At 46.2% G+C, this 24827-nt stretch overlaps 1 protein-coding gene across 15 annotated transcripts in view; it reads right to left on the bottom strand.

Moving 5' to 3' along the window:
* The window catches only part of Tenm4 (teneurin transmembrane protein 4), a 700311-nt gene that overhangs the window by 475037 nt on the left and 200447 nt on the right, over positions 1 to 24827 (bottom strand). For all 15 annotated transcript variants that reach the window (XM_087558479.1, XM_087558500.1, XM_087558515.1 and 12 more), the window contains 1 exon segment: positions 7609 to 7707. Coding sequence is in view for 9 of the 15 variants with exons in the window: in XM_087558457.1 (XP_087414583.1) it covers positions 7609 to 7618 (10 nt within the window). In the remaining 6 variants the exon portion in view is untranslated.

Below are 24827 nucleotides of genomic sequence, written 5' to 3'. Positions count from 1 at the left end.
CTCTTCATCAGGGTTAAACAGGTTCATGCGAGTCAGGCACAGAGTAAGCATTCTGTGAATGATAGTTCTGGTTATTCCTGTTGCTTCCCTGCACACATTGGGAAGAGGTGGGGCTTTGCGGTGGATGACCTTGAGCCAATTCTAGCTTCCCCCATTTCCCAGCTATATGACTTAAAGCCATTGACCCTCTCTGACGCTCCACGGCTCCTTCTGTGAATCAGAAATAACAATGCTTACCTCTCCTGGTAGTTGTGAGGGTGAAATGGACTGTGAAATGCTCAGCACAGTGGCTGACATCTTATAGGCCCTCAACAAATGTCTCTTCTCACCCCTGGAGTGTTTTCTGCACATGTGGATTTTCCTCTGTAGTTACAACACCAAAGGAGCAGAGGATTCTGGGCCTTTGGTTGACTTGTTCATTTCTACCAGGGGAAATTTCGGAAAGGCAATGGGAGGTGGAAGATAGCTAGACATATTTATTTCAAAGTAGGTAAGTCAAGGCAATACAGCCAGAGGGCTAAAGCCTTACAAATGGGTGGCTAGATCCTGCCTCAGCTGCTTTGGGACAGGGAAGTATACGTTTCAAGGTGCAATTAGCAACAAGAAGCGAGCCTTATGATTTATGTGATTGAATCCACCAAGGATAATGACACCAATTTTCCAGTTGAAAATAAATTAGGCATTCAGCTTGCAAGTGACTAAATGTCTCTGTGATTTCTTTGAACACACACACACACACACACACACATACACACACACACACACACACACACACACACACACACACACACACACACCTCCCACTGTGCACCACTCTGGGAAAGCCAGAAAGGTAAATAAGGTTAACATGAAAGATGATCTGAATGGGTCGGGAACCTAGGTAGTCACATATGCAGTACTGGCTGGACTCAGGCATCAAATCTTAACCCTTCCAGGCCTTAAGAATAGAAAGATTTTTAAACAAGACTTTGACAACATCTGCCTAGTCATTGCCTCTCAAAACGTGGGAGGCCCAGGACAGAAGAGATTCCATTACAGGGGAGTTATGTTTGGTCAGTCAGAACTGTGGACTTCAGGCTCAGTCAGGGGCACTGTTTGGCTTTCTACTCAGTTTAACTATTCTCTCTTCCTCCCTAAGCCTTCACATGCATTTTGTTCACCTAAGAACCTTAATTAAAGGCTATATCCTGGAAGGTGGTGGAGGAATTGAAGCTAGTGGGCGTCCCAAGTCTCCAGTGGATATGGAGGTATAGATTCAGTGCAGGAAACACAGCAAAGGGACAGACAGTGCCCGAGAAGAAAGCCTGAAACCTACATGAGGTTAGCATGACCACTATTGAATCTCTGAGGACCCCACCTCAGAGTGACAGCCTGGCTCCCTGTGAGACCAGACTCCCCATGTTCTCCCAGTGTCATTGCTAGAGGACAAAGCAAATAGCAATGACTTCACCATGTCACAGCTATGCCTTCCTGAGCAAGATTTTTCTCTGAGTCACAGCTCAAAAATAGGGAAAGGCCTGTGTCATAAACGTGTGAATATATAGGCTTTTGTACTAGAGGTAAAACTTGCATCGTGTCTACCACAGATGTGACTCTCAGTAAGAGTTCACTAAATGTGCATTCACCCTTGCTGGCTGACGTCATTGGCAAGACATGCGGCAGCGCATTCCCAGCTTCCTAAGGCTCACATGTTTCCTTGTTTATCAAGAAGTCTACCTCTAATTGATAGTGACTTGGGTGTGCACCTTAACTGTAGTCACGTTCACTGAAAAGGAAGCCGTGCAAAAGTAGAGGTTGGCTGCCATCTTGGAATCTGCCATAGCACACACTAAAAATTGGAAAAATAAACACTTTTGGTATGTCTGTCCATCTTTCCAATAATTAAAATTTATGCTTAGAAAGATAAGCTGCTGGTGTCTGAGGGGTGGGGTATATATGTGTAGTATATGTGCCTGTGGTGCTCGTGTGTTAGGCAGCGTGCCTGCCCATGGAAGGAGGTCAAAATAAGCTACCCAGTATCCTACTTTATCTTCGTATTCCCTTGAGTCAGGGTCTCTCACTAGATTTCAAGCTCGGCTGTCAGTCCCAGGAATCCTCCTGTTCCTGCCCCCCTCAGTGTTGTAGATACAGGTGCACACATACATATCTGGCTTTTTCAGTAGGTGTTAAACTCCGATCCCTCTGTTTACACAGCAAATGCTTTGGCCCATCGAGCCACCTCCTCAGCCATGAGCTCTATTATTTCAAAAGCAATATGTAGCAGGAAACACCCACAGCTAAACCATCGAAGCTCAGACGGGGCGGGGGCGGGGAGGAGGAAGCACAGTCGTGAGCTATAACATAGACTTGGCCATTTACTATCAAGAAGGGGAGAGGGCCTCAGTGTACTCATCTGTACGATGGAGTCTCCCAGGTAGCTGTTATGCTTGGAACACGAGGAATGCTTGGTGCATGGAGGTCACTCAGCTACCTGTCTCCCCCTTTTTCTTCTAGGGAATGGGCATTACTTCATTTGCTAACTAGAATTAGTTAGGAAACTTAACTCTGCCTTTTGGTGACTGTGGGATCCTGTATGTGTACGTATCCAAGAAAGGCTCCTGCAAAAACTTTTACTGGCCTCTAGGCAATTCAAGTGCTAACTCCCCATCTGACACTGCACCGTTCCCACAAGCAAGACTCAATTCCTGCTAAGATCCTGTGCGTAACCATTTTTCTGCCCACTCTCATGGCAGCTGCCAGGGTGCTGGATGCTGAGCAGAGTTTAGCCAGGACTTGCGAATGATAAAGGGTGACAGGAAAAGCTTCCTGTCGTCCTTCACCACTGGAGAGTATGAGTAGGATTTGGCTAAATGGGCCAGGATAAGAGAAGATGTTTGGTGACCAGCATAAAGCAAGGGCCTCCTGCAGCAGCCAGGTTCCATCCTGGAATTTCTGTCCCCTCTCCTCATACATTTCTCAGGCTAGTCACAGTGAGGTGTATAGTTTTCTCCTCTCTCTCTCTCTCTCTCTCTCTCTCTCTCTCTCTCTCTCTCTCTCTCTCTCCTTTCTTTCTGAGACAGGATCTTTCTAAATAGCCCTGGCTATCCTCGGACTCTGTAAACCAGGCTGGTCTTGAACTCACAGAGATCCATCTGCCTCCCAAGTACTAGAATTAAAGGCATGGGCCACCATACTAGGTTCCTCCATATGACTTTTGAAATATGGGTGCGCAGATCCCTGGTGGTCCCTAAGACCCCTTAGGGGGTCTATTAGATCAAACCATTTCCAGAAATGCTCTATCTTTATTTTCCTTCCCACTCCCTCATTAATGCAGGTGAAGCCTGCAGACTGGAAACAGAGCAAGGACACTTTGGGTGAGCCAACCATTAGAGAAATCTGCTATGCTATAAAGTGATGCCTTCCTATCCAGTTCTATTCTTCTACTCCCCCAACTCCATCCCACCCCACTCCCAGGGAAAAATATGTTATTTATAGAAATGTGTTATTGATGCTGACGATATAGCTCGGTATATTTTGGTAAAGAAGTTATACATACCAGTTCAATATTTTAGATCTTTAATTCCTAATACAACAAATAAATAAATAGCATCTCAACAGCTTAATCAAAACCCCTCTTCTACCTTCAGGAACATTGAATAAAACAAGATCCTGAAACTAGGAAGCTTGATGCTCGAGGACAGGATGTGGCCAAGCCCTTCTCTTTTACCCTCCAGCTGGTTTCCTCACCTTTAGTGACACTAGCCTTCTTCCCCCCACTGCAGCCTTTTCCCCAGGCTTAGGGAGGTAGGAGATGGAGGTTTTGGTACAAGAAAGGCTGGGCAGCATAAGCAACTCTGTGCCTCTGACTCTGATTCCCCTGCTGGCTACAGAGACCACCCTGCAGAACTTTAAACGAGTTTAATGAGCTCCACAGAGAGCACAGCCTCTCATGTGAAGTAGTGAATGCCCGTAACTGAATGAATGATCGGCGGATCTAAAAAGGCCCTACCTAACACTACCATCTGCCCTGAGCTTCTCATTCCGAAAGCTCATTAGGTTCAAGGCCTAACTTACCTGTCACATGGTCATTGCCACCCTCAAGACACCAGCTTGCAGCCCCTCTCCTACACATCCCTTTCTGGTCTCACTTTCTTCCCCCTTCTCTTTGTACTAACATTCTGCCTTTATTAAATGCTCTTTCTCGATTATTCGATTAATTGACTTTAAGCTGTGAATCTACTCATTTTTTTTGTCATTGGAGTGAGAAAGCATGAATGAGTCAGTCCATCAATTAAAAGGTCTCTAATTTAAAGATTGCAAAGTGACACCCCTGGGGATAAAGAGGATGATCTGGGTCACACTGCATTGTCCGAGGTAGGTCTGTGTGAAGCTGATCCTGGCTGTTTACAACCTCGGGCCCCCAGTCTCAGACAGATCCTTTTAAGTCCCGTCTCCCTCCTCCATGCTGTTTGCAACACCTCCAGATTTAGTTTCGCTCTGAATTTTATTACTGTCCCATTTGTCTCCTCTTCCTGAGCTCCCAGGCAACTGGTAAGCAGGAGGGGGCCTCGCTGATAACCAGGCCTCCCCAATGCCTGAGTCCAGGCAAAGAAGACATGAAAAGGAGAAGCCAATGGGCTCTGGGCTGAAGCTGGAGATAAAGTTCCCCTCTGCCCTGAGGAGGCCAACAAACAGTAACTAGCTTCTCCAGGAATGGCAGGCTCGACCTGAATAGATGGGGCAATGCTTGTGTGATATGCCTCAGGAATCCAGCCTCTTGGGCAGGCAGAGAGAATGATGGAGGAGAGAAGAATGGGGAATCCTGGCTTGGGGCCTCAGAGTTGGCCAAGTCCTGTTGGGATTAGACTATTGAGAAGTAAGCAACTGTGGAAACTGTTGATCCATCACTTGCTCATTCATTCACCCATTCATTCATTCATTCACTCACTATATGTTTCTTTACTGAACCATTCACTCATCCATTCATTAATTCACTCTGTCTTCACTGCACCATTCACTCATTCATTCATCTACTCACCCTATCTTTACAGCATCATTCACTTACTTATTCATTCACTCACTGCACTGACCATTTATTTATTCATTCATTCACTCATTCTGTCTTCACTGCATCATTCATCCATCCATTCATCCATCCATCCATTCATTCATTCATCCAGTCATTCATTCAGTCATTCAGTCATTCAGTCAGTCAGACAGAACTACAAAGAAGGAGGTACCTGCTCTCCTGGAGATTAGATACTAATGGGAGACGTCGGAAAATGAATAAATTTAGCATGTAATAATTGATGTACCAGGTGGAGATAAATGTTCCCCCAGAAGAAAGACCTGTGCTGGGGGGAGTGGTCTTTTCCATGGGGTGGTAGGGTAGGGAAGGCTTTGCCCTTCTACATGTCAACTCCCTGGCTTTACAATCACTGAGGTGGCTTGCATGCTTCAACTGAGGGCAAGGGGCCAGCTCACAGGTACAATGACTTTTACTTCTTATTGTTCCCTGGGCCAGAAGTGTTTTCTCAAGGTTAGGGGAAAGTCCATGTTCAATGCTCCTAAGCAGGAGCACTTCTGTGCTTCAGGGTACCTAGAAGAGGTGAGTGGCAGGAGAGACTGGAGCTTAGAGACCTGGCCGCAAAGGTGGTAGGAGGGCCTTTATAGAGTATTTTTTTGGTTGTAGTTTTTGCTATTGCTGTTGTTGTTTTGGTGTTTTATTTGTTGATTTTTTTGTTGCTGTTTTGGTTTGGTTTTTGTTTTTTTCTGATCAACATGAGGTAGAAGTCACAGGAGTTTTGGCGGGCAAGTGATAAGAGCTGAGAGTGCTGTGCCAGGAGCCTCTGGGCTGAACACAGAAAGGAAAGAAGTCTCCCAGAAGTGATCACAGGCATGAGGAAAGGGAAGAAGTGATTTGTCAAAGTAAATAAAGCAGAGAGTGCAGGGCTGGGGTGGTGGAAGATAGAGCTGGAAAGGTCCATCAAGGGGTCAAGGTTTATATGTGACCCCCTGCTGCCAGATTCAGAACTTTCAACCAAACATTTTTGAACAGTGCCTTCCTTCCTTCCCTTGATATAGATGAGCTCAGCAAGCCTTGTTCCAGGCCCAGCTCTGTGGGTGGCATCATAATAGCGATGAGCAATTCAGTCCCCTCTCTGTCAGAACTGAAGCCAGAGTCTCCAAGGTGCAGATGCTATATTGGGCACACCGAGGAAGCAGAGAAGGAAAGCCCTAACTGGAGAAGACTTCTAGGAAGACGGAGGGACCACATTTCTAGGGTTTTGATGGAGTGGGAGAGATCTAGTTCCTGTTCTCCTGGAACCCAAGTCATCATTGCACAAGAGCTATCAAGGTAGAGGACTTGCTATCCCATGCAATTACTTATGCTTCAGCCATCTCTGGGCTATAATAACTATTCCAACTGTCTTTGTCTAATTGGCTACATGAATGTTGCAGGCAGAGGCTATGCAACATCCAAGCCACAGCATTTTGTATTTGGGAGCCCCGTGAATGTCTCTGACTCTCCCAGTGGCTGGCCTATAAGAGGGAAATAGTTATCTATGTGATTAGAACTCATTCATGATCTGCTTCCCATAGACCCCAGGACCCTAGATGTCAGGAAAAGACTGTGACCTAGGAGGCTGGGTGAGTTCTGACCCAAAGTACTTAATAGCCAACACCTTCTAGCTGTAAGTACTGCAGCGGTTACCAAGGTGGCCATGGATCCCAGGCTGTGTGCGGGGCTCTCTACCAGACTCCATAAGCCTTTATTGTGAGTGAAAACTCAGTCTGTTTATCAGCTGGGATTCTAGAGTTGATTCATGACTCCAGCAGCACAGAGTCCAATAGAGCCCATATGTCACCTTATGGGGCTGCTTGACGAATAAGAATCAGAACTTGATGTAAGGGCCGTGCAGTGTATCTCCAAGGAAGAGCACACTCCCACACCTTCCCTCCTGCCTCTGCAGTCCCCTTCACTGTCCTCTGCCTCCATGTTTGATGCTGTCCTACTCTGGGCCACCCTCCTCCAACTTGAAACATCATGGTACTTCCCCCGCCCAGACCAGCCTTAGTCCCACTGTGCTGCATTTCCTCCCCACCTTACATTGAGACGTTACATGGCAATATGAAGAAAGCCTTCCAGGGAGCCTTCTTGAGCCCCTTCTGACTGTCATGCTCAACTATGACTCTGGCTTCACCGCTAGCTCCAGGACATACACTCTCATCTCCTGGATGCAAGAGTGAGCTCCAATCTACCATAGCCTTTGTTGTCCTGGATAGGCCTGGATAGTACCTACTTGCCAGCACCACCATCATTCCTGTTGCATGCCCAACCCCACCTACCCTGCCCTCCACATCAGGCTTGTAGTGTGACACGTGAGGAAGGGCCAGGCACACCAGCCCAGCAACAGTTCTCCCGTCTGTTCACCAGGCAAATCCAGCAAGTGCCACAGCTCCCAGCAGCCTCTGCCCCTTGTCCTCTTATTAAGAAGTTCACTGCCATTGTCACTTATCTCCTGTGCCTCCTACATAGCCTGAAAAGTATATGCATTTCCAGATTCTAAATTCCCACTAAGTGTTTCTCACTAAGCCCCAGGCTTACAGGTGATGGCAGGTACTGACCTGGCTCCATGCCAGCACTCTGGGAAGAGTTGGTGTCCGCAGGCCCTGCAGCCCCCTCTCCAAGGCCATCAGATCCCAGAGGACAGGGTGGTTTGCTTTCTGTTGAGGAAGAGAAGAGGAAGGATTAGACATGATCAGTCCCTAATGCTTTCTCTCAGACTTTGTCCCCAGAACCCTTTGCAAATGTATGCCAGTTGGGACATGGGGTTTGATCCTGGTCCCATAGCCATGGAGGTTCTAATCCCAAAGACCTTTCATAAACAGGTCTTCTCCATTGCTTACCATGGCTCTCTGGAGAGCCTTGCCCTGTGCTGCATGTATCTGGCTATGAGTGTAATCTCCTTGTCTTATAGTCATTACCTGCATGGATGTTGTCTTTAAACCCAAGCTCTCCAGGGCAGAGGCTATATTGCTGGTCTCTGCAATGCACATGGCCAGTGTAAGTCTTGAAGCACAAGAACAACTGATGGACAGAAGGGATTGATCCTGTGCTCTGTGGTGAGCTGGAAGGCACACAGCTTGGGGCTGACACCCAAAGGTGACGCCTTGTGACAGTGCACTCAGTGGTCTGCCAGGAAAGTAAGGAAGCACCTTGGCTCCTTGAGCTTTGGCACTGGCTTAGGAAATGGACCTGCTTCGCTGGCATGCACTTGGGCATGGGTTCTCACATGAGTGAACTTGGCTCTGGCCCCCTGTCAAATCACGTTCCCTTTCTCAGCCTCAGTTCAAGGGAAAAAAGAAAACTCTGAACTGGGCAGCATGTGAATTTCTTTCTTGTCCTAGAATTCAAAGTCTGTGTATTTGACAAATCAGCAACCCGGCATCCTTATACAATAAATGATTGTCAACTGAGTGCAGGAAATTCCACCCCATTAGTAAAGAAGGGGGTGGGGAGTAGAAGGTTTCAGGTCCTTTGCCCTGGGTGACTTCAGCAGAGGGAACTGAAATCTGAACACAGATCCTCGAAAACCGCAGGTTCGTGCGCTATAACCAACACTCCTAAACACCCTGCACATAAAGAGCTTACAGGCAATGAGCTGGGTGTCAAGACACTTAATTTATCTGAGTTTTGTTCTCAAGCCATTATTTGAGAAGATCCCTGAATACATATTTGCCAAATATACCTTGGAACCCTGCTAAGAAGTCATTATTGTCTCTTATAAGGTGAGGAATTACTGGTAATTCCCATTAAAAACAAAAGTCTTGTAAGTGTGAAAATTTGCCAACTCTTCCTGTGTCTCAGATGTTTCTCTGCTGTAAATTCTAATTATTCTGAGGGGAGAGTAGCTATCAGGCAGGAGCATTTCCAGGCTGTGCCCAAGTGCAGGGACTCCCATACCCTCCCCAGGGCCAAGCTCTACTGACCTCATGAACTGCTACCGAATAATGAAAATAAATCGGGAGGAAAACTAAAGAAAAATTCTTCTAAATCAAATGAGAGGGCTGAGGAGATGGCTCAGTTCCTAAAGCATTTGCCTAACAGCTTGAAGAACTGTTTGGATCTCTAGAATCGGTCTGTCTGTCTGTCTCCCTTCCTCCCGCCCTCTTTTCTTGCCTGCCCACACACACACACACACACACACACACACACACACACACACACACACACACACACACGTGTCTGGCATCATGTATCTGTAATCCTAGCAGTGATGAATTTGGAGGCAGAGACAGACCTAGAAACTGGCTAGTCTAACTAGCATGGTGAGAAGTTCCAGACCAGTGGGAAACCATGACTCAAACAAAAAGTAGAAAGCAGCTGAGGAGCAGCAACCAAGGCTGACTTTTGACCTTTCCACACAGGTGCATTTGTGTGCCTACACACCTATGAACATCACCACAAAGAACATTTGAACACACACACACACACACACACACACACACACACACACACACACACACACACACACACACACGAAGATAAAGCTAATATGCTAAGGTAGGAAATAACTCTCATTCTATGCCTCTCTAATGGCTCTGGGATTTGCCCTTTGCTTCCAGTTTCTGTCACAAGCACCACAACCAAATGCATCTTGGGGAGGAAGAAAGTTTATTTCATCTTATAGCCTACAATCCAACACTGAAGGAAACCAAGACACAAACTCAGGCCAGGAACCTGGAAGCAGGGACCGAAGCAGAAGCCGTAGAAGCTTGCTCAGACTGATTTCTGATATAGCCCAGGGGTAGCGCTGCTCACAGTGGAATATGCGCACTTCGATCAATCACTAATCAAGAGATTGCCTCACAGATATGCTCATAAGCCAATCTGATGGAGGCAATTCTTCCACTGAGGTTCATCTTCCTGGGTGACTCTAATCTGTCAAAGCTGACAAGACCAACCAGCAAGGACTCAATTCCTATTTAGGTGACCTTGTTCATGAGACTATCATCCCCTGAGGCTTCTAAGAGATCAGTAACTGATTGCCTTGTTCCACTCCACCCATAAGTGAGGTAAAGACACCTGGTGTGGGTGTCAGGACCTAACCTAAACGACTTGTGGCTTCTAAGATCTAGATCTGGTGGGTTTGTTCTTAAGGATCCTATTGGAATACTAGTCACATTCACTGATATGGGTGGATGATATGTGACCGAACACTTGTCCAGATAATAAAACTCCACTGAGCCCACCAAGGCTGCAGGCCAAAGCTTTGTGCCTTGGTTTCACAACTGGAAGAAGTTGTAGGACTGCTCTGTCTGCTCCTTTCCAGCCTTTGTGGTGGCTAAGGCCTCAGGAGAACAACCTCTTTTGTTAGTGCATTCTCAGTTTTCAGTCCACATCCCAATGACTATTCATGAAACCAAAATATTCATGCGTATTTGAATGCTAGTTTGTTTTCCACTGCTGTGATAAACACCATGACCAAAAGTAACTTGGGGAGGAAAGGGTTTAATTTCAGTTTACGGAATATAGTCTGTCCTGAAGAAAGTCAGAGCAGAAACTCGAGGCAGGAATCTGGAGGCAGGAAGTGAGGCAGAGACTAAAGGTGAGTGCTACTTACTGGATTGCTCCTCATGGCTTGTTTAATTTGCTTCTATAAACAATTCAGCAAACACTTCCCCAGGGGTGGAACAGCCCCCAGTGATCAGTGCCCTCCTATACCATTAATATTCAAAACTATACCCCACAAAATTGCCTAAGGGGCAATCTTATGGCAGCTTTGTCTCAATGAGGATTCTCTCAGATGCGTTTAGGTTTGTGTCAAGTTGACAAAAAAACCCAGCACATCTGGATGGTTGAAAAAGTGAAGGGGTTGGGGATTTAGCTCAGTGGTAGAGCGCTTGCCTAGCAAGCGGAAGGCCCTGGGTTCGGTCCCCAGCTCCGAAAAAAAAGAAAAAAAAAAAAAGAGAAAAAGTGATAGCATTCTACTTAAGGGAGGTCTAGTTAGGAATGGATCTCTCTCTCTCTCTCTCTCTCTCTCTCTCTCTCTCTCTCTCTCTCTCTCATTAGTCTTTCCCCCAAAGGACCATAGACCAAAAAGGTAAAGTGTTCCTTGGTCCCAAAAGACAGTCATTGCCATTTTTCACACTATGGGGGGAAAGGAGCAGCATCCTCACAGTCAGAGTGCTCGCTCTCCTCTCTCCCATCTCAGCTAAAGCTGAGCTCACTGAAGCAATGGGCTCTGAAAGCCCAAGTACAGTTTGTTGTGCGCAGTGAGACCCAAGTGTGAGACAAAACACGAGGGCATCGGTACGTCCTTGCTCATGGATGAACTAACTCACTACCTTTGCCCAAAGCATTGGATCCAGCCGTCACTGGTCTGAAACTTGTGAACTGTGAAGCAGAGTGAGTCTTTGACTTCCTTTGACTTTCCTTGACATTCTCAGGTATTTTGTCACAGTGACATTAAATCTGACAGATGCTCCTGGCAATCCTCCCTGAACAGTGAGCTCATCCCTGAGTCCACCTGGAGCATCACCAGCTTTCTGGCCTGGAGCCAGCTCCTAGTTTCTTATGCATTCTCCATAATGGAGACAAAACATAGTGAGCGTCACAGACTAACAATAGACAGTGTCATAACTCCTTTGATCGATCTATCTATCTATCTATCTATCTATCTATCTATCTATCTATCTATCCATCCATCCATCCATCATCCATCCATCCATCCATCTATCTGTCTGTCTGTCTGTCTGTCTGTCTGTCTGTCTATCTATCTGTTTATTTTTAAAGAAAGATTCTTATTGTATAGCTTAGGCTGGCTTCAAACTCATGACTGTCCTCCTGACTCAGGCACTAGGGTGTTCTTCTCTTTTAATATACAACATTCTGGGCATTGCTAGCTCCTCAGTGAGGATGATGTAGTGGTGAATATTAATTACATCTGACAGTATCTAGAATGAGCTAGGATACAAGTCATGGACATACTTGTGAGGGATTTTCTAGACTGAACTGATGTATGTGGGGAAATCCACCTCATTTGTGGGCAGTGCCATTCCATGGGCTGGGGTCACAGAGTGAATACAAGGGAAAAAGCAAGCCGACCATCCGTACTCATCTCTCTCCTTTCTGGCAGCAGATACGATGTGACCAGCTGCCCTCAGGCTCCTGCTCCCACATCTTCCTAGCTATGATGGACTGCCCTTCAAACTGTAAGCCAGACTTCCTGGAGATGCTCTGTTGGGTACTAGATCATGGCTTCTCCCCAGCTGAAGAAATGGGTGTGAGGAGGAAGAAAGTTCTGTGGCCATATGGAGATGGTCACAGTTTTGGCCTCACCTTCATGACCAGAGCCCTGCATTCATTTAACTTTTCATCTTTCTTTCCTGCAGTCTGAATGCTCCTTGGCAATGGCCACCATTTCTAGATTCTTAGTTCATTTGTGCATCCTCCGTCCATATTAGCTGCCTTATTTCCGAGACCCAACCTAGGCACAGAATCTTCAGCTCTTGTGAGATTTCCTACCGCCAGCCTGTTTTGAAGACGGATGTAGACTTTCCAGAGCACAAGAGTTGCTCCAGAAAACCCGCCGCTCATTAGAACGAATCATTGGCTCAGAATATTCCACCTTGTTGCTTTGCTGAGAGCTTTGGTTTCTAATCCAAGCCAATTACAGATTCCATCCTATTTGATAACCTCTTAATATTCCCAGTTCTCCCAGCAATTTGCCCAGAATCAGACTAGATTGAGAGTAGGGGAGTCCACAAGGCCCAACAGGGGAAGCATGGAGCCTCCAAACTAGATCTAAACACTCTGAGCATGCAGGTGAGCCCAGGCCAGTGCAGCATCAGGATGACTGCTCAGTAAAAGTGAGTTCCCTTCCCTTCCTCTGTCTCTGAAAAAAAAAAACCCATTAAAGTTTCAAGTCAACAGTAGGAGAGAAGGCATACTACATGCCCGAGTTCACTTGGGTACCGACCTTTGAAGTCTACCTCTCCAGAACAAGCGAAGCAGATTATATTATTCTTATTATGGTAGCTGCAGTGGCTGGTGATTCAATGTTCAGACGAGAGAGTAAACAGACACAACCACATATAAATTCACAGACAGTATCTCTCTCGCATCCAGAATGGCACCTTTTCCAAAGAGTATGGCGGTACCATGAGCCAATCTGTATTGTCCTGCTTGGGACAGATCTAGGTATGAGCCCTGTGGTTGCTTATATCCCTCTCCTCCCACCTGACTTTCCCTGTCCCATCGACCTTGGAGCGCTCAGGCACTCCATCATATTGCTGTGATGGAATGTTTTAGGGTGAGTACTTATATATTCTAAATATGTGGGGTCCCAGGGTGGGGGTAATAAAGGCAGCAGATGGCTTTATGCAATCTCCCTCTGAATTTATTTTATTATTTTATGGCCTCATTTTCTTTAATTTTGTTATATATATGTATGTGCATATATATATTTTCCTAAATACATATGTAGTTCTCAGCTCTATGAATATTTAACTGGATGTCCTCATTTGTGAGGGAGTGAGAGGCTTTTATGCAGGGCCTCTGTGGGCAAAACCAGCTGTGGAAAGAAGGTTAGAGCTCATCTGCCATTTTCTTGTCTGGGGATAGTAGCCAATTTTTCTATTCTATTTCCTTTCCGGTAGTTTTGACATTTATGCATGGCTGGTTCACAATGTCAGCTGTGGCAAGCTGTGAATTGCAAGAGTTCCCATAGGTTTGCTGCCCAGCTCATCTGGTGTGTGTGTGTGTGTGTGTGTGTGTGTGTGTGTGTGTGTGTGTGTGTGTGTGTGTAATGGCTGAGAAGAAGTGCTATTGCAGGAGGTCCCAACAGAAAGAAGGCCAACTATGTGTCATTTGCAATAGATATACTATAATCTAAACCCTAGTAGGGAGATAGGCCTTTTTATTGCTAATTAAAATAGAACTATATCATCTGGGTAAACTGGCATCCTTAGAAAGGGGGGGGGGTAATGTTGGCACAGAGGCAGATAGATGTGTGTATGGGAAAACAGCCTATGACAATGAGACTTATGCCATCACAGGTCAAGACATCTCCATAAGTCAGGACAGAGGCTTAGACAGGTCATCTCTGCTCCAGGATCTTCAGGGAAGCCTGGCCCCATTGTCACTTTGACCTGGGACTTTTGGCCTCCATGACTGTGAATAAACAAATTTCTGTTGTTTGTCCTATTCCTGTATGCCGTCTCAGTACAACAGCCTTCAGAAACTCACACAATGAATGCAAGAGTTAATATTGATATCAACATGATAGGATTTAGAATCACCATGCAGACCTCTGGGCATGTCTGTGAGAGAGTGTCTGGATTGAGTTCATTGAGGTAGAAAGACCCATTCTAAATGTGGGAAGCAGGATCCCATGGGCTCAAACCTCAGCTGCATAAAGGGAGAAAGTGACCTGAACATCACTGTTCTTCTCTCAGCTTCTAGACTGTTGACATAATGTAGCCAGACACCTCAAGTCCCTACCACCCTGCCTTTCCTGCCATGATTTGCTGTATCCATGGTTCTCAACCTGTGGGTCAAAATCCTTTTGGGATCACATATCAGATATCCTGCATATCAGATATTTACACCACAATTCATAATGGTAGCAAATTACAGTTAGGGAATAGCAACAAGATAATCCTATGTTTGGGGGTCACCACAACGTAATTGTACTAAAGGATTGCATCATTAGCAAGGTTGACTATGTGCTGTAACTGTGAGCAAAAATCAATCCTACACTTCTTAAGTAGTTTCTATCTGTTATTTTATCATGGCAATATTGAAAGTCTACAAGAGAGAAAGAAGCACACAGCTTGAGAGAACCAGACCAGAGCTGCCCACAGCGTAGAACAAACCTCGCAGGATTAGTACTCTATCCTAACTCTACCGCACTTTGGCCTTTTCTCCAGTTAGGTCAGCCAACTCTTTCTTGAGTTCTATGAGGTTGTGGGAAATCACTTTGATAACAAAGTGCAGTAGAATAGGTCTCAGCTGATGCTGCCATTAATACTTAATAATTACCAGTGATATTAAAGTTAAGAAAAAGTGATACAAATGATTCCACCTGATGCAGACTGTCAGGATGGGGACAGAAGGCCATGGGAACCCACTGCTGCAGACGCTGTCTTAGCACATCCCAGGCAGAGATGGACGGGTCCTGGCTGCCTCCTGACGCCTTGCACAGTCCAATCCTCTCTCTGCTTCCTTTAATCCAGCTAACAGCCAGTATAAAATTGGAAAGGATTTTCTTCCACAAAGTTATGCTTTTTTCCCCCAATCCAAACACAATTGTGTGCCTGGGTCCTTGCAATGCTCCAAAGCAAAACAAAAAAGGCAGGCATAAAGCCGTTCTCATGTTTCATGTTTCCTTGGCTGCAGCAACTGAAGGACCTTCGTTCTTTAGTCTGTTCTGCCTTTGGATTTTTTTTCTTTTCACATCCAGCACCATCCAGAGCTCTTGTGCCAGCTGTAAGGGCTCTCAGTGAGCAGAGGAGAGAAATGCTCTCACAAAGCTGAAAGGGTGGAACTGATTACCCTTCTTAGACAAGAAGTGAAGCCCCTGATGCAGTTCACTAGCTTTTCCCAATAGCTCCCGAACAGGGCTCTTGCCAGCGTATTGTGCCTGGTTAGTGGGGTCTGAGTGATGAGTTTGATCTTGTACATAAAAAGAGGATTGTTCAAGGTCTAGCTTAACTCTGGAGGCTGGCATAGTGGTGAGGACAAGCAGAAGTGTTATACCTGGAAGAGCCCATGAAAGAAAAGAGACATGATCTTCTCCAAAGGAGTTGGGATGGCAGCTACATACAAGACCCAGAATTATTGACTCCAGCGTGTGACAGGGTTCATTGTCCTCTCCCCAGAGTAAAGGGAAATCCTGGTCCTCAATCTTTCTACTCAGAAGATTGCCTAGGAACAGGAGGCCTTTATCAGAAGGCAGCTGTCATGATCAGAGAAATCAGAGAAGAGCAGGTTTCAGGAATGGAGGGGCCCAGCTCAGCACTGGACAAAGCCAATGGGTACCTCTGAGAAATCTGAACAGTCACTGTGACTAATTGGCTATTGGCTCCTGATTTATTTCCCACACTGCCATTCTCTGGTCTGCTTTATTGGAAGAAGAATTGGTTAGCTCACTGGATTCTGGACAGGTTTGGCTAATGAAAGCCCCGAGCAGCCTAGGTCTCCCTCCCTGTCTTGCTTTCGTCTTGGATAGTGTGCCCAGCAGTGACCACATACCCTCTGTTGTCTCAGGGCCTGGCAGGCACTCTGCATAGTGGTTCTAGTTCCTCCTGATTGTGGCTGACTCTTCCCTCCTCATCGTCCTAGTCTAGAATTGAGAGGGACTGCCTGGGGCGGCTGATGCCTGGACTGTTTCTAGTCATTTCCTCAATTCTGCAATGAATTTTCTGTAGTAGATTCCCTGGGCTGAAACACCAGGGATGGTTTCTGTTTTCCTGCCTGGACTTGAGCTGATAAAAGTTCGGAGAAAATGTGCAGGTGGCAGTGCTGCTTGGAAAATCTCAGGGTGAGAACGGGCCAGTGCTCAAAGGTCAGCCTTTGGGCTGAGTTAGGGAACTCACTATGGGACCGGCCAGAAGGCAAGTCCCTGAGGAACCAAGCAGCAGAGTCATGCATTGGGATGAGGAGGACTCTCCACAGGAAGAAAGGTAACAACATATAGTGTGCGTGTGTGTGTGTGTGTGTGTGTGAGAGAGAGAGAGAGAGAGAGAGAGAGAGAGAGAGAGAGAGACGGGGGGGGGGTGGAGTTAAACATGGCTCTTTCTGGTAAATGAACATGGGGAAAGCCGGCCATCAATCAAGCCACTGAATGCCAGTAAGTTCCACTGTGATGCACAAATGCTTGACGGAGGTCAGGGTGTCCTGCTTTAGTTCAGGGAAGCCTGGAGTTTAATGAGACCAGTGATAGTCCAGGAAAGACAGAACTCAGCAGAAATGGTGTGATGGCATGACCGCTGAGAGACAGTACAGCCTTTGTTAGTAAAGAAGCATTTAAATGTATTTTTTAAGTATGTATAAACCAACAGATACTAGCTGGAACAGAAGGGCAAAAACAAAACCAAACCAAAAAAACCAATAAATAAACAAAACCCCCCAAGACAGAAACAAGACAAAAGCCTAGCAAACTTTCCACATGAGCAGGTCTCCTGGGTGGTGGGTTCACAGCACAGGTCAGCTCCCCACCATGAGAGCAGAGGTTCTGGGATCTTGGGACTCTGCTCAAGCCTTTGTCACAGGTGGCCTTTTTATTGACTGATCCAAGTGTCTGGGACCAATGTCCTCCAGCGGAAGTGAAAGGACCACCAGGTGTGAGACATCAGGGCTGTTAATGAACCACTGCATAGTCACTTCCCTAGAAACTGGCCCCAGGGAGGAAACCGGGGCTGAGACTTCAACACAGACTTCCTCTCAAGCTCCGCCCCCTATCCACCTGCTCAGCCCTCGGCCACCCAGGTGCACACCTGCCAGTTCTCTTCCAGGAAAGCCAAAAACGTGGTCAGAGGAGGGACCAAGACAGGAGAGAAAGAGCTCTTCCCAAGCTAGGAAAAACAAGAAAAACAAGGAGGGGGTGTGTTTTACATGTATCCCTCCCCCCTTTACCTTTTTAAGAAAACATTATTATATAATATATATTTTATTTTACATCTTTAAACCTGTTTAAACACATGTTTACATGTTTAATGTAAGAATTTCTGAAGTTAGAGAGCTCAAAAATACTATGCAGACAGTACAGTGAATTTTCCTAATGCTACCCTTTTGTTGCTGTGCTGCATTTGTTACCGATGATGAACCAAAACAGGGGAAGGATTTTAACTAACTCCTATACCTTATTCAGCTTCCCAGGGTTTATATCTAATGCCTCCTCCTCTTCCTGGATCCCCAGCCTTGATGCCTAATTCAATTTAGTCCTCACAGGTCCTTAAGTTTCTCTCGGTTGGGCCAGTTCTCCGGATGTTCTCTGACGGTCTGGAGAGCGATGAAAAGGTCATTGTGGGATGCTTCCACTCTAACGGTTAGTGCTGGTTAGCAACTTGACAGAGTCTAGGATCACCTAAGAAACAAACCTTTGGTCTGGGAGAGAGAGTCTAGACAGAATTATTGAAATGGGAAGACTCAGTTCTGTTATGTAGGCGGGGTCCTAGGCTGAATAAAAAGAAGATGAACCAGTGCCAGCTTTCACCATCTTCTTCTGTATATGCCTCACTGTACAGCCGCCACGCCGTAGGGAATTGGGTATTCCTATGCCTTCCTCACCATGGTAGAATGAAGCCTCTCCAGCTGATCAACTGTTATTTGGAACTATGATTTAAATGAACCCTTTCCTCCCCCAAGCTGCTTTGGTTATGATGCTTTATCACAGCAATAGTAACCCTAACTAGGCTTGTTTGTAGCAACAAGAAAGTAATTAGTGTACCCTCTATTGGACTGTGGGATAGCCTTTGAGGCTAGAAGGTCAGGAAGGGTGTCTTACTCTTACATATGCTCTCATGTGTCTTAATGCTATTCGCTGAGGCCACTGGCTAATATCCCTGACTCACAGAAGTGGTGTGCACATGATCACCTCAGCATATGGCCCTGGTGTCCTTGTCCCTGGGGATACCACCAAACCCTTACAGTTTGGCCACAACCCATATCTGCCGCACAGAGTCTTGAATTTTCCTTAACTTTTCTCTTGCCTTACTAGAAAGTTCTCACATCTTTCAGATATTCACCCTTATGCTTTTACCCTTTCCTTCACCAAACATGCCTGGAGCACCCATTGAGAGTCACAGGATAGCCCAAACCCCTCAACTTGAGAGTAGAGAACTTACCCCAGTTTCTCTGTGACTGCCACCCCAAGGTTCCAGTGCCTGGGCCACAATAGTTATTAATTATTTTTTTGTCTTCTCTACTACAAACTTCCTGACTTTGGTCTGTTGTGTTTACTGGGATGTTGGGGGTTGGTCTGCTGCTGCTTGAATTTATATGCTAAATTCTGTACTCCAAGATCTGGTTGCACCAAGAGGGGCAAATCCCCACCTACACCAGCCTTTCTTGTGCAAACCTTACTCCTCAACTTAAAACCATTGGTTTAAAAGAATGGCTACAAACACTTGCTAGGTAGAATAGAAAGAGGTAGAACTTGAGTTACCAGTCTGGGGGGGGGGGTCACAGATAGGGACAACAAGGGGAAGGAGAAGGGAGGGAGGGAGAAAGAGGGAGAGAGAGGGAGAGGGAGAGGGAGAGGGAGAGGGAGAGAGGGAGGGAGGGAGAGAGAGAGAGAGAGAGAGAGAGAGAGAGAGAGAGAGCGCAGAGGAGAAGATGGAGAAAACAAGAGGTCTCCAATAGTCATGATGAACCAGCAGTATGTGCCCAAGCGAAATTCTTGTCGAGGACACCAGACTGCTGGAGCAGATATAACCCAGGAAGATTCAAACAGCAAGTATTGGGGAACACAATTGGGGAATAAATTAGCCAATCTAGCAATAGAGAATTAGATTAGGGGTCTTCCCCCAGTAATTGTGCAGAGAGAGCCTAATAAATAAATCATAGTTTGAGTCTCATTCATTTGAAGCTACATAGGGTTAAGCATAATTCATATTATTTTACAATGGGACATTAGATAGTAAATTCTTAGTATATGCTGAATGAACGCATGAGCTCCTGATGCATTTCCCACAGTTTTTAGAGTGGTCTGGGCTTGCCTGTTTCCTCAGCTGGATAATGAAGTTCTAGAGGACAGATCCTGCTTAGCAAAAGAAGCTGGTTGCAGAACTGCCGGTTAAGCCACTTCTTGCAGACTTTCCAGAGCATGCTGGATATTATCAGTTACCGTTCTCCCCCTCCCCCACCGCCCCTCCCCCCCGACTTCACTTTGCTCTCCCTGCAGGATCATCCATGTGAGACTGTCTCCAGACATTCTACATTCTACATGGTCGGGAGATCCTTTCACTTCTAGAGCTGAGTTTAGGACCAAAACACTGCTTGCTCACTTCCATGACTAGATAGTAGGAACTTGTTAAGGCAAAACCAACAGCAGGCCTGACATCAGAGGGGAAAGTCTGGCCTTCGCCTGACTGGTAGGGAACAGAGCCAAGTCCTTGAGCCTCGTTTTTCACACCAGATACCATAGGAAGATAACCCCCCAGTCCTGTGCCAGGGTGCTGCTGAGAAGACCTAGGGGTCCAAGCACAGCAGCATGTTTCACAGGGAAGCCTAACCAGAGAGGAGAGGGCTTTCTGCTCCTCGTCAGCAATGTAATGATTCTCCATTCATGTTTTCTGATCTTGTGACATTTGATTAAGGAAAACAGTGTTCAGTAGTAGGTGGAGAGAGGAGGAGCTCCATTAAGATCGAGTAGAGCTTTTAACACAAGTGGCTGGCCTTTCAACTAAGAGCAAAACACACGTGTGGGAGCCAGTGGTTCAATGACATAGAGAACAAAGGATTTGCCTTTGGAAGCACTTCTGGGCCCTTTTCAACCTGCCCAACTCACCCAGCTTGCTGGGGCAGGAAGAGTGTGTATTGCCTGAGGAGACTCACTCCCAGCATTCAGTGTAGATTGTGCAGAGCTGGTGATACAACTTAATGTGAATGGAAATGAACTGCACTGTGAAATCCTGTGCAACATAGAACAAAGAAAATAAGTAAAAAGGACATCGGGTTGAAAAACCCGTATCGGTAGGATGTAACGTAGATTAAGGTTAATGCCCACTCAGCAAAGATCCAATGCAATCGGTGAGGTAAATAAATAAATTGGGCAGGAGGCCAACTATACAACAAGTATGTTGAGTGAATAAACATGTGGTGAAATGCTCTGTTTTTCTACTAACCAAGTAAATGAAAACTCAGGGCAAAGCAAAATATCATTATATCTAAATTAGTCATCTTCCTTGTAAATTTGAATTTAACCTTAAATGGCTGCAGATTCATAGAAAAGTCACAATCTATTTGGAGGCAGCTAGTTAAAAAGCATCCTTATTGGGCACCTTTTGTATACATGCCTTATCAGATATACTGAATGCATGAATAGATCCCCAAAGAGAAGCTCAAGAGAGAACCTGAGGTGGCAGGTGACAAGACAGGGCCAGGCTGCAAGCTAGGGTAGACTCTTCAGATGAAGAGGCCTTTGCAGATGACAGATGACTCCCACCCTAAGCCCAAGCTCCAAATACAAGGCCACCATCTGCACTCAGAAAGGACTGCTGGAGGGCTTTTCCCATTTCCTCTAGTTGAGTGGAAGACAGGAGGTGACAGCTGACTTGTTGATGATCTACCAGTTCCTGGCTCTCAGCAGTCACAGGAGACAGAGGAGGCTTGTGTGCATCCCATTTGACCCTCTGTTCACACACTGACAGACCCAAGTCCAGAGAAGAGTGCCAGCATTCCAGACACACAGTGTTGGCCACCGAGAGAGTCTAAAGAGGCATTTCTCTGAGTGAGATTCAGGTCTCCTGTGAGTAGCAGAATAAAATTGTTAGTCAGATGAAAGTCAGACTGCCAGAAATGAGGCTTGATCAAATGATCTGGTTGGAGGGTAGAACCTAGAGACCAGATTCCAAGAGGTTTGATAAGACCAGGGATCCTGAAACGCAAAGTTCTCTACCTTGAGTGTTTCCTCTCATAGTCTACAGGTTACTACTCTAGCCCCGTAGAAAAGGGCACTTCTTGGTTTGGTCTCTGTTCTTGCAGTAAGAAACTGGTGATCCTCGTCCCCAACCAAATATTTGTAGCTCCCCTCAGATGTAGTGCTAAGCAAAGCTCTCTGTAAGTGCACAGTGGCCTAGATGCCAAGCCATCTCTCCCAGAAGAGTCTGCCAGGCAGAATGGGGCCTATTTATTGGCTGTCCTTCACCTGTAATCATATTTGGTGACCTATGTCTCTCTCCAACATGGAGACTGAGCTTCTCTCTGAATTTTGTATCCATCTCAAATCTGTCATGAACTTTACCTCGTAGTAAATATTCACACCCTGTAATTATGTCTTGGGTGAATGGAAGGTTGAATGACTGGCTGAATGGATACAGTGAACTGTTTACAAAATTCACCCTCAACTATATGATAGACATGAGTAGAGGAAGGAACAAATATGACTCAAGAAAGACCCATGTAAAGGGCTAGATGACAGCAGAGGCAGGGGCTCAGGTAAGGAGGGTGTGATGGCAATTCTTGAGGTCGACCTGCCTACATCTGGAATTAACTAAAACCAGCTGGGTCCACCTGTGAGGAGCAGTTTTCTTAATTAAATCATTGGAAGTGGGAAGGGCCACTTTTAGTCCAGATCTTCTGAGGTGGGAAGATCGACCTTTAATCTGGGCCATCCCTTCTGGTGATAGGCTAAATAATGGACAGAGAAGGAGGAAACTTTTGCTCTTGGTCTGCTTGTCCTTATTATGGCTGGCAAGCTCCTTCCTTTGCTGGCTTCAGAGCCTCCCTTTTCAGGATTCCAACATCCCAGAATATACTGATTGAGGACAGTTGAGACATCCAACCTTGTGGATTGGACAACTACTGGATTGTTAGACTTTCCATTGGTAGACAGACATTGTTAGGCTAGCTGGACTATAGTCTAATAAATTCTAAACCGCTCTAATAAATTCTCTTCACAGACAGCCCCCCCACCCCACTTCTGTTCCTCTAAAGAACCCTAATACAGAGGGGTTATAACCACACTAGAACATGGACTTGTCAGAACCTGTAAGTGATGGCAGGTCAGGCTGAGATTTTGTACAAGGAGGCAGTTTCCCTGTTTTAGACAGTGCAGAAATGGTAGGTTTGGCAAGGCCTGGGCCCAACCCTGCCACTTTATATTGACAGCAGTATGACTGAAGAAAGGAGGTCGTGAGCTGGGCTTTGTCAGAAAGGAAGCAAGCCTGCCAGCGATGCCCAGGACATGTTCTTATCCCATCTCCAGCTTTCAGTTCCTTGACCATCAGGAAGCCCAAGAGGACCAAAGCTAGAGCTGACCTGAGCATACCAAACAGAAGTTCCTTCTGTCTCAGCTAGGCCCAAGGCCTTCTAGTGCATGGGACAAAAGAGGCTCTGATCCTTGAACTCCCCTCCTGTATGACATCACCAGGGAGAGCCTGCTTCACCTCTGTAATCCAATGGGTCCCAACTTAGGCTGCTCAGTGTAGTGCAAAGAGCACACTGGAGTTAGGCAGGCCTGGGTTCAATCCAAGGCTTGCCGTTTCATTAACAAGCATACTGGGGTGAGGTCCTTCTCCTTTCTTCTGTTTCTTCATCTGTTAATGAGGGCAATAATAGTCACTTTCCAGGGTAAATATCAATGTAAGCAAGCTTGAACAGGCCTGGAACTCTCTTTCTCCTTAGATCTTCCTATAAAACATCTAGTTCACCATTTGAGCAATATGGAGAAAGTTGCTATAAAAATGTCTACCGGATATTTATTGGTTGTTTCCCATGTTCTCCATACCCTGATATTAAGAGAGGAGGATGAGGATGCGGGTGATGAAGAGCCTCAGATCTCTCTCTGGACTCTAAGTGAAACATCCAATGGTGTCCACATCCATTCCCTAGTTGCTGTGCGCATATTATGCCCAAACTCCACAGCTTGCTCTCCTGGCTAAGTTTTACTTCTACACTAGGTTGCACTAACACAACCTGTATTCAGATCGAGTGGAGGAAACACATGGTGGAGGCCTGCATGTGCCCCCTCCCTATGTTGCAGAGTACACCTTGCCTGGGTGTTCTCGGAGACTCCTTTCTGCTTTCTCATTTGAACAGTTAATGGGTTTCACCCTCTTAAGTGACACCTGCTGGAAATGTAATTGTGCACATAATTGCTGTGTGGGAATGGAGGCTTGCTTATTTCCCGAAGCTTGTGCTTCCCTTAGGAAACAGTGGGCCTGCTTCCTGCGTCCCTGCTGGTGGAGCATGTGGTTGGCTTTCCCTGATCTATTCTGGGCAGCTGGCCAGCAGGACTGGCTAGGCAAGATAGCAGCACTTGCCGTAACTTTAAGATTTCTAGAGATCAGGTTGGGGAGATAGCTCACTGGATAAAGCGCTTGCTGCACAAGCAGGGAGACCTGAGTTTGGATCCCCAGCAGTCATGTAAAACCTGGATAACGCACACATGCCTGTTGCCCCATTCCTGGGAGTGGTGTGGAGATGGCTGATTCCCCGGGCTCATTAACTAGCCAGCCTAGCCAAACTGATGAGTTCCAGGTGCAGTGAGAGACACTGGGAAATAAGCTGAAGAGCAGTAGAGGAAGGCACCTGACATTGACCTCTGGCATTCACACTCACACATGTGCACACAGAGTAGAAGGAACACACACACACACACACACACACACTTTATAGAAACAAATACCCGGTGAGGATACTGAACGCTCTAGAAAATGTCCCAGACAGTCATTCAAGCTAAACACCTGAGGCCAAAGTGTCCCCTCCTACAAAGGACAATGTGAAGCATGAAGTATGAGGAGCTGAGGACAGTTAGAGCTCCTACTCTGGTTCTCTCCAGTCCTGTTACCTGACGTGAGGTAGGGACCTGTGGTGGTGAAGCTGGAAGTCTAGGGGTCAGTGACCAGTGGCTTTGCCCATGGCTATGACTGACCCCGTGGAGCTCAGTTCAGCAAAGTATGGAAGGGCAAAGAAAACAGAACAGAGCACTGGGAGTGGAGGCTGGGGAAAGCAGTCTTAATGACAGCCTCTGTACAGATACAGATGCATAAACATGTGAATAAAAATGAATATGCAAATGTATGGATACATATTAGAATGCTCTGTTAAATAATCTGCTTGTGGATCTTTGGAAATGATCTTTCCCCCTGGCCAGTTACCTCCTTCCAGACTGTTC

Source organism: Rattus norvegicus, chromosome 1 (genome assembly GCF_021556685.1).
Source record: "Rattus norvegicus strain SHRSP/BbbUtx chromosome 1, alternate assembly SHRSP_T2T, whole genome shotgun sequence".
Classification (NCBI taxonomy): domain Eukaryota; kingdom Metazoa; phylum Chordata; class Mammalia; order Rodentia; family Muridae; genus Rattus; species Rattus norvegicus.
Note: the sequence above shows the minus strand (reverse complement) of the source record. Positions and strands in the feature narration are given on the sequence as shown.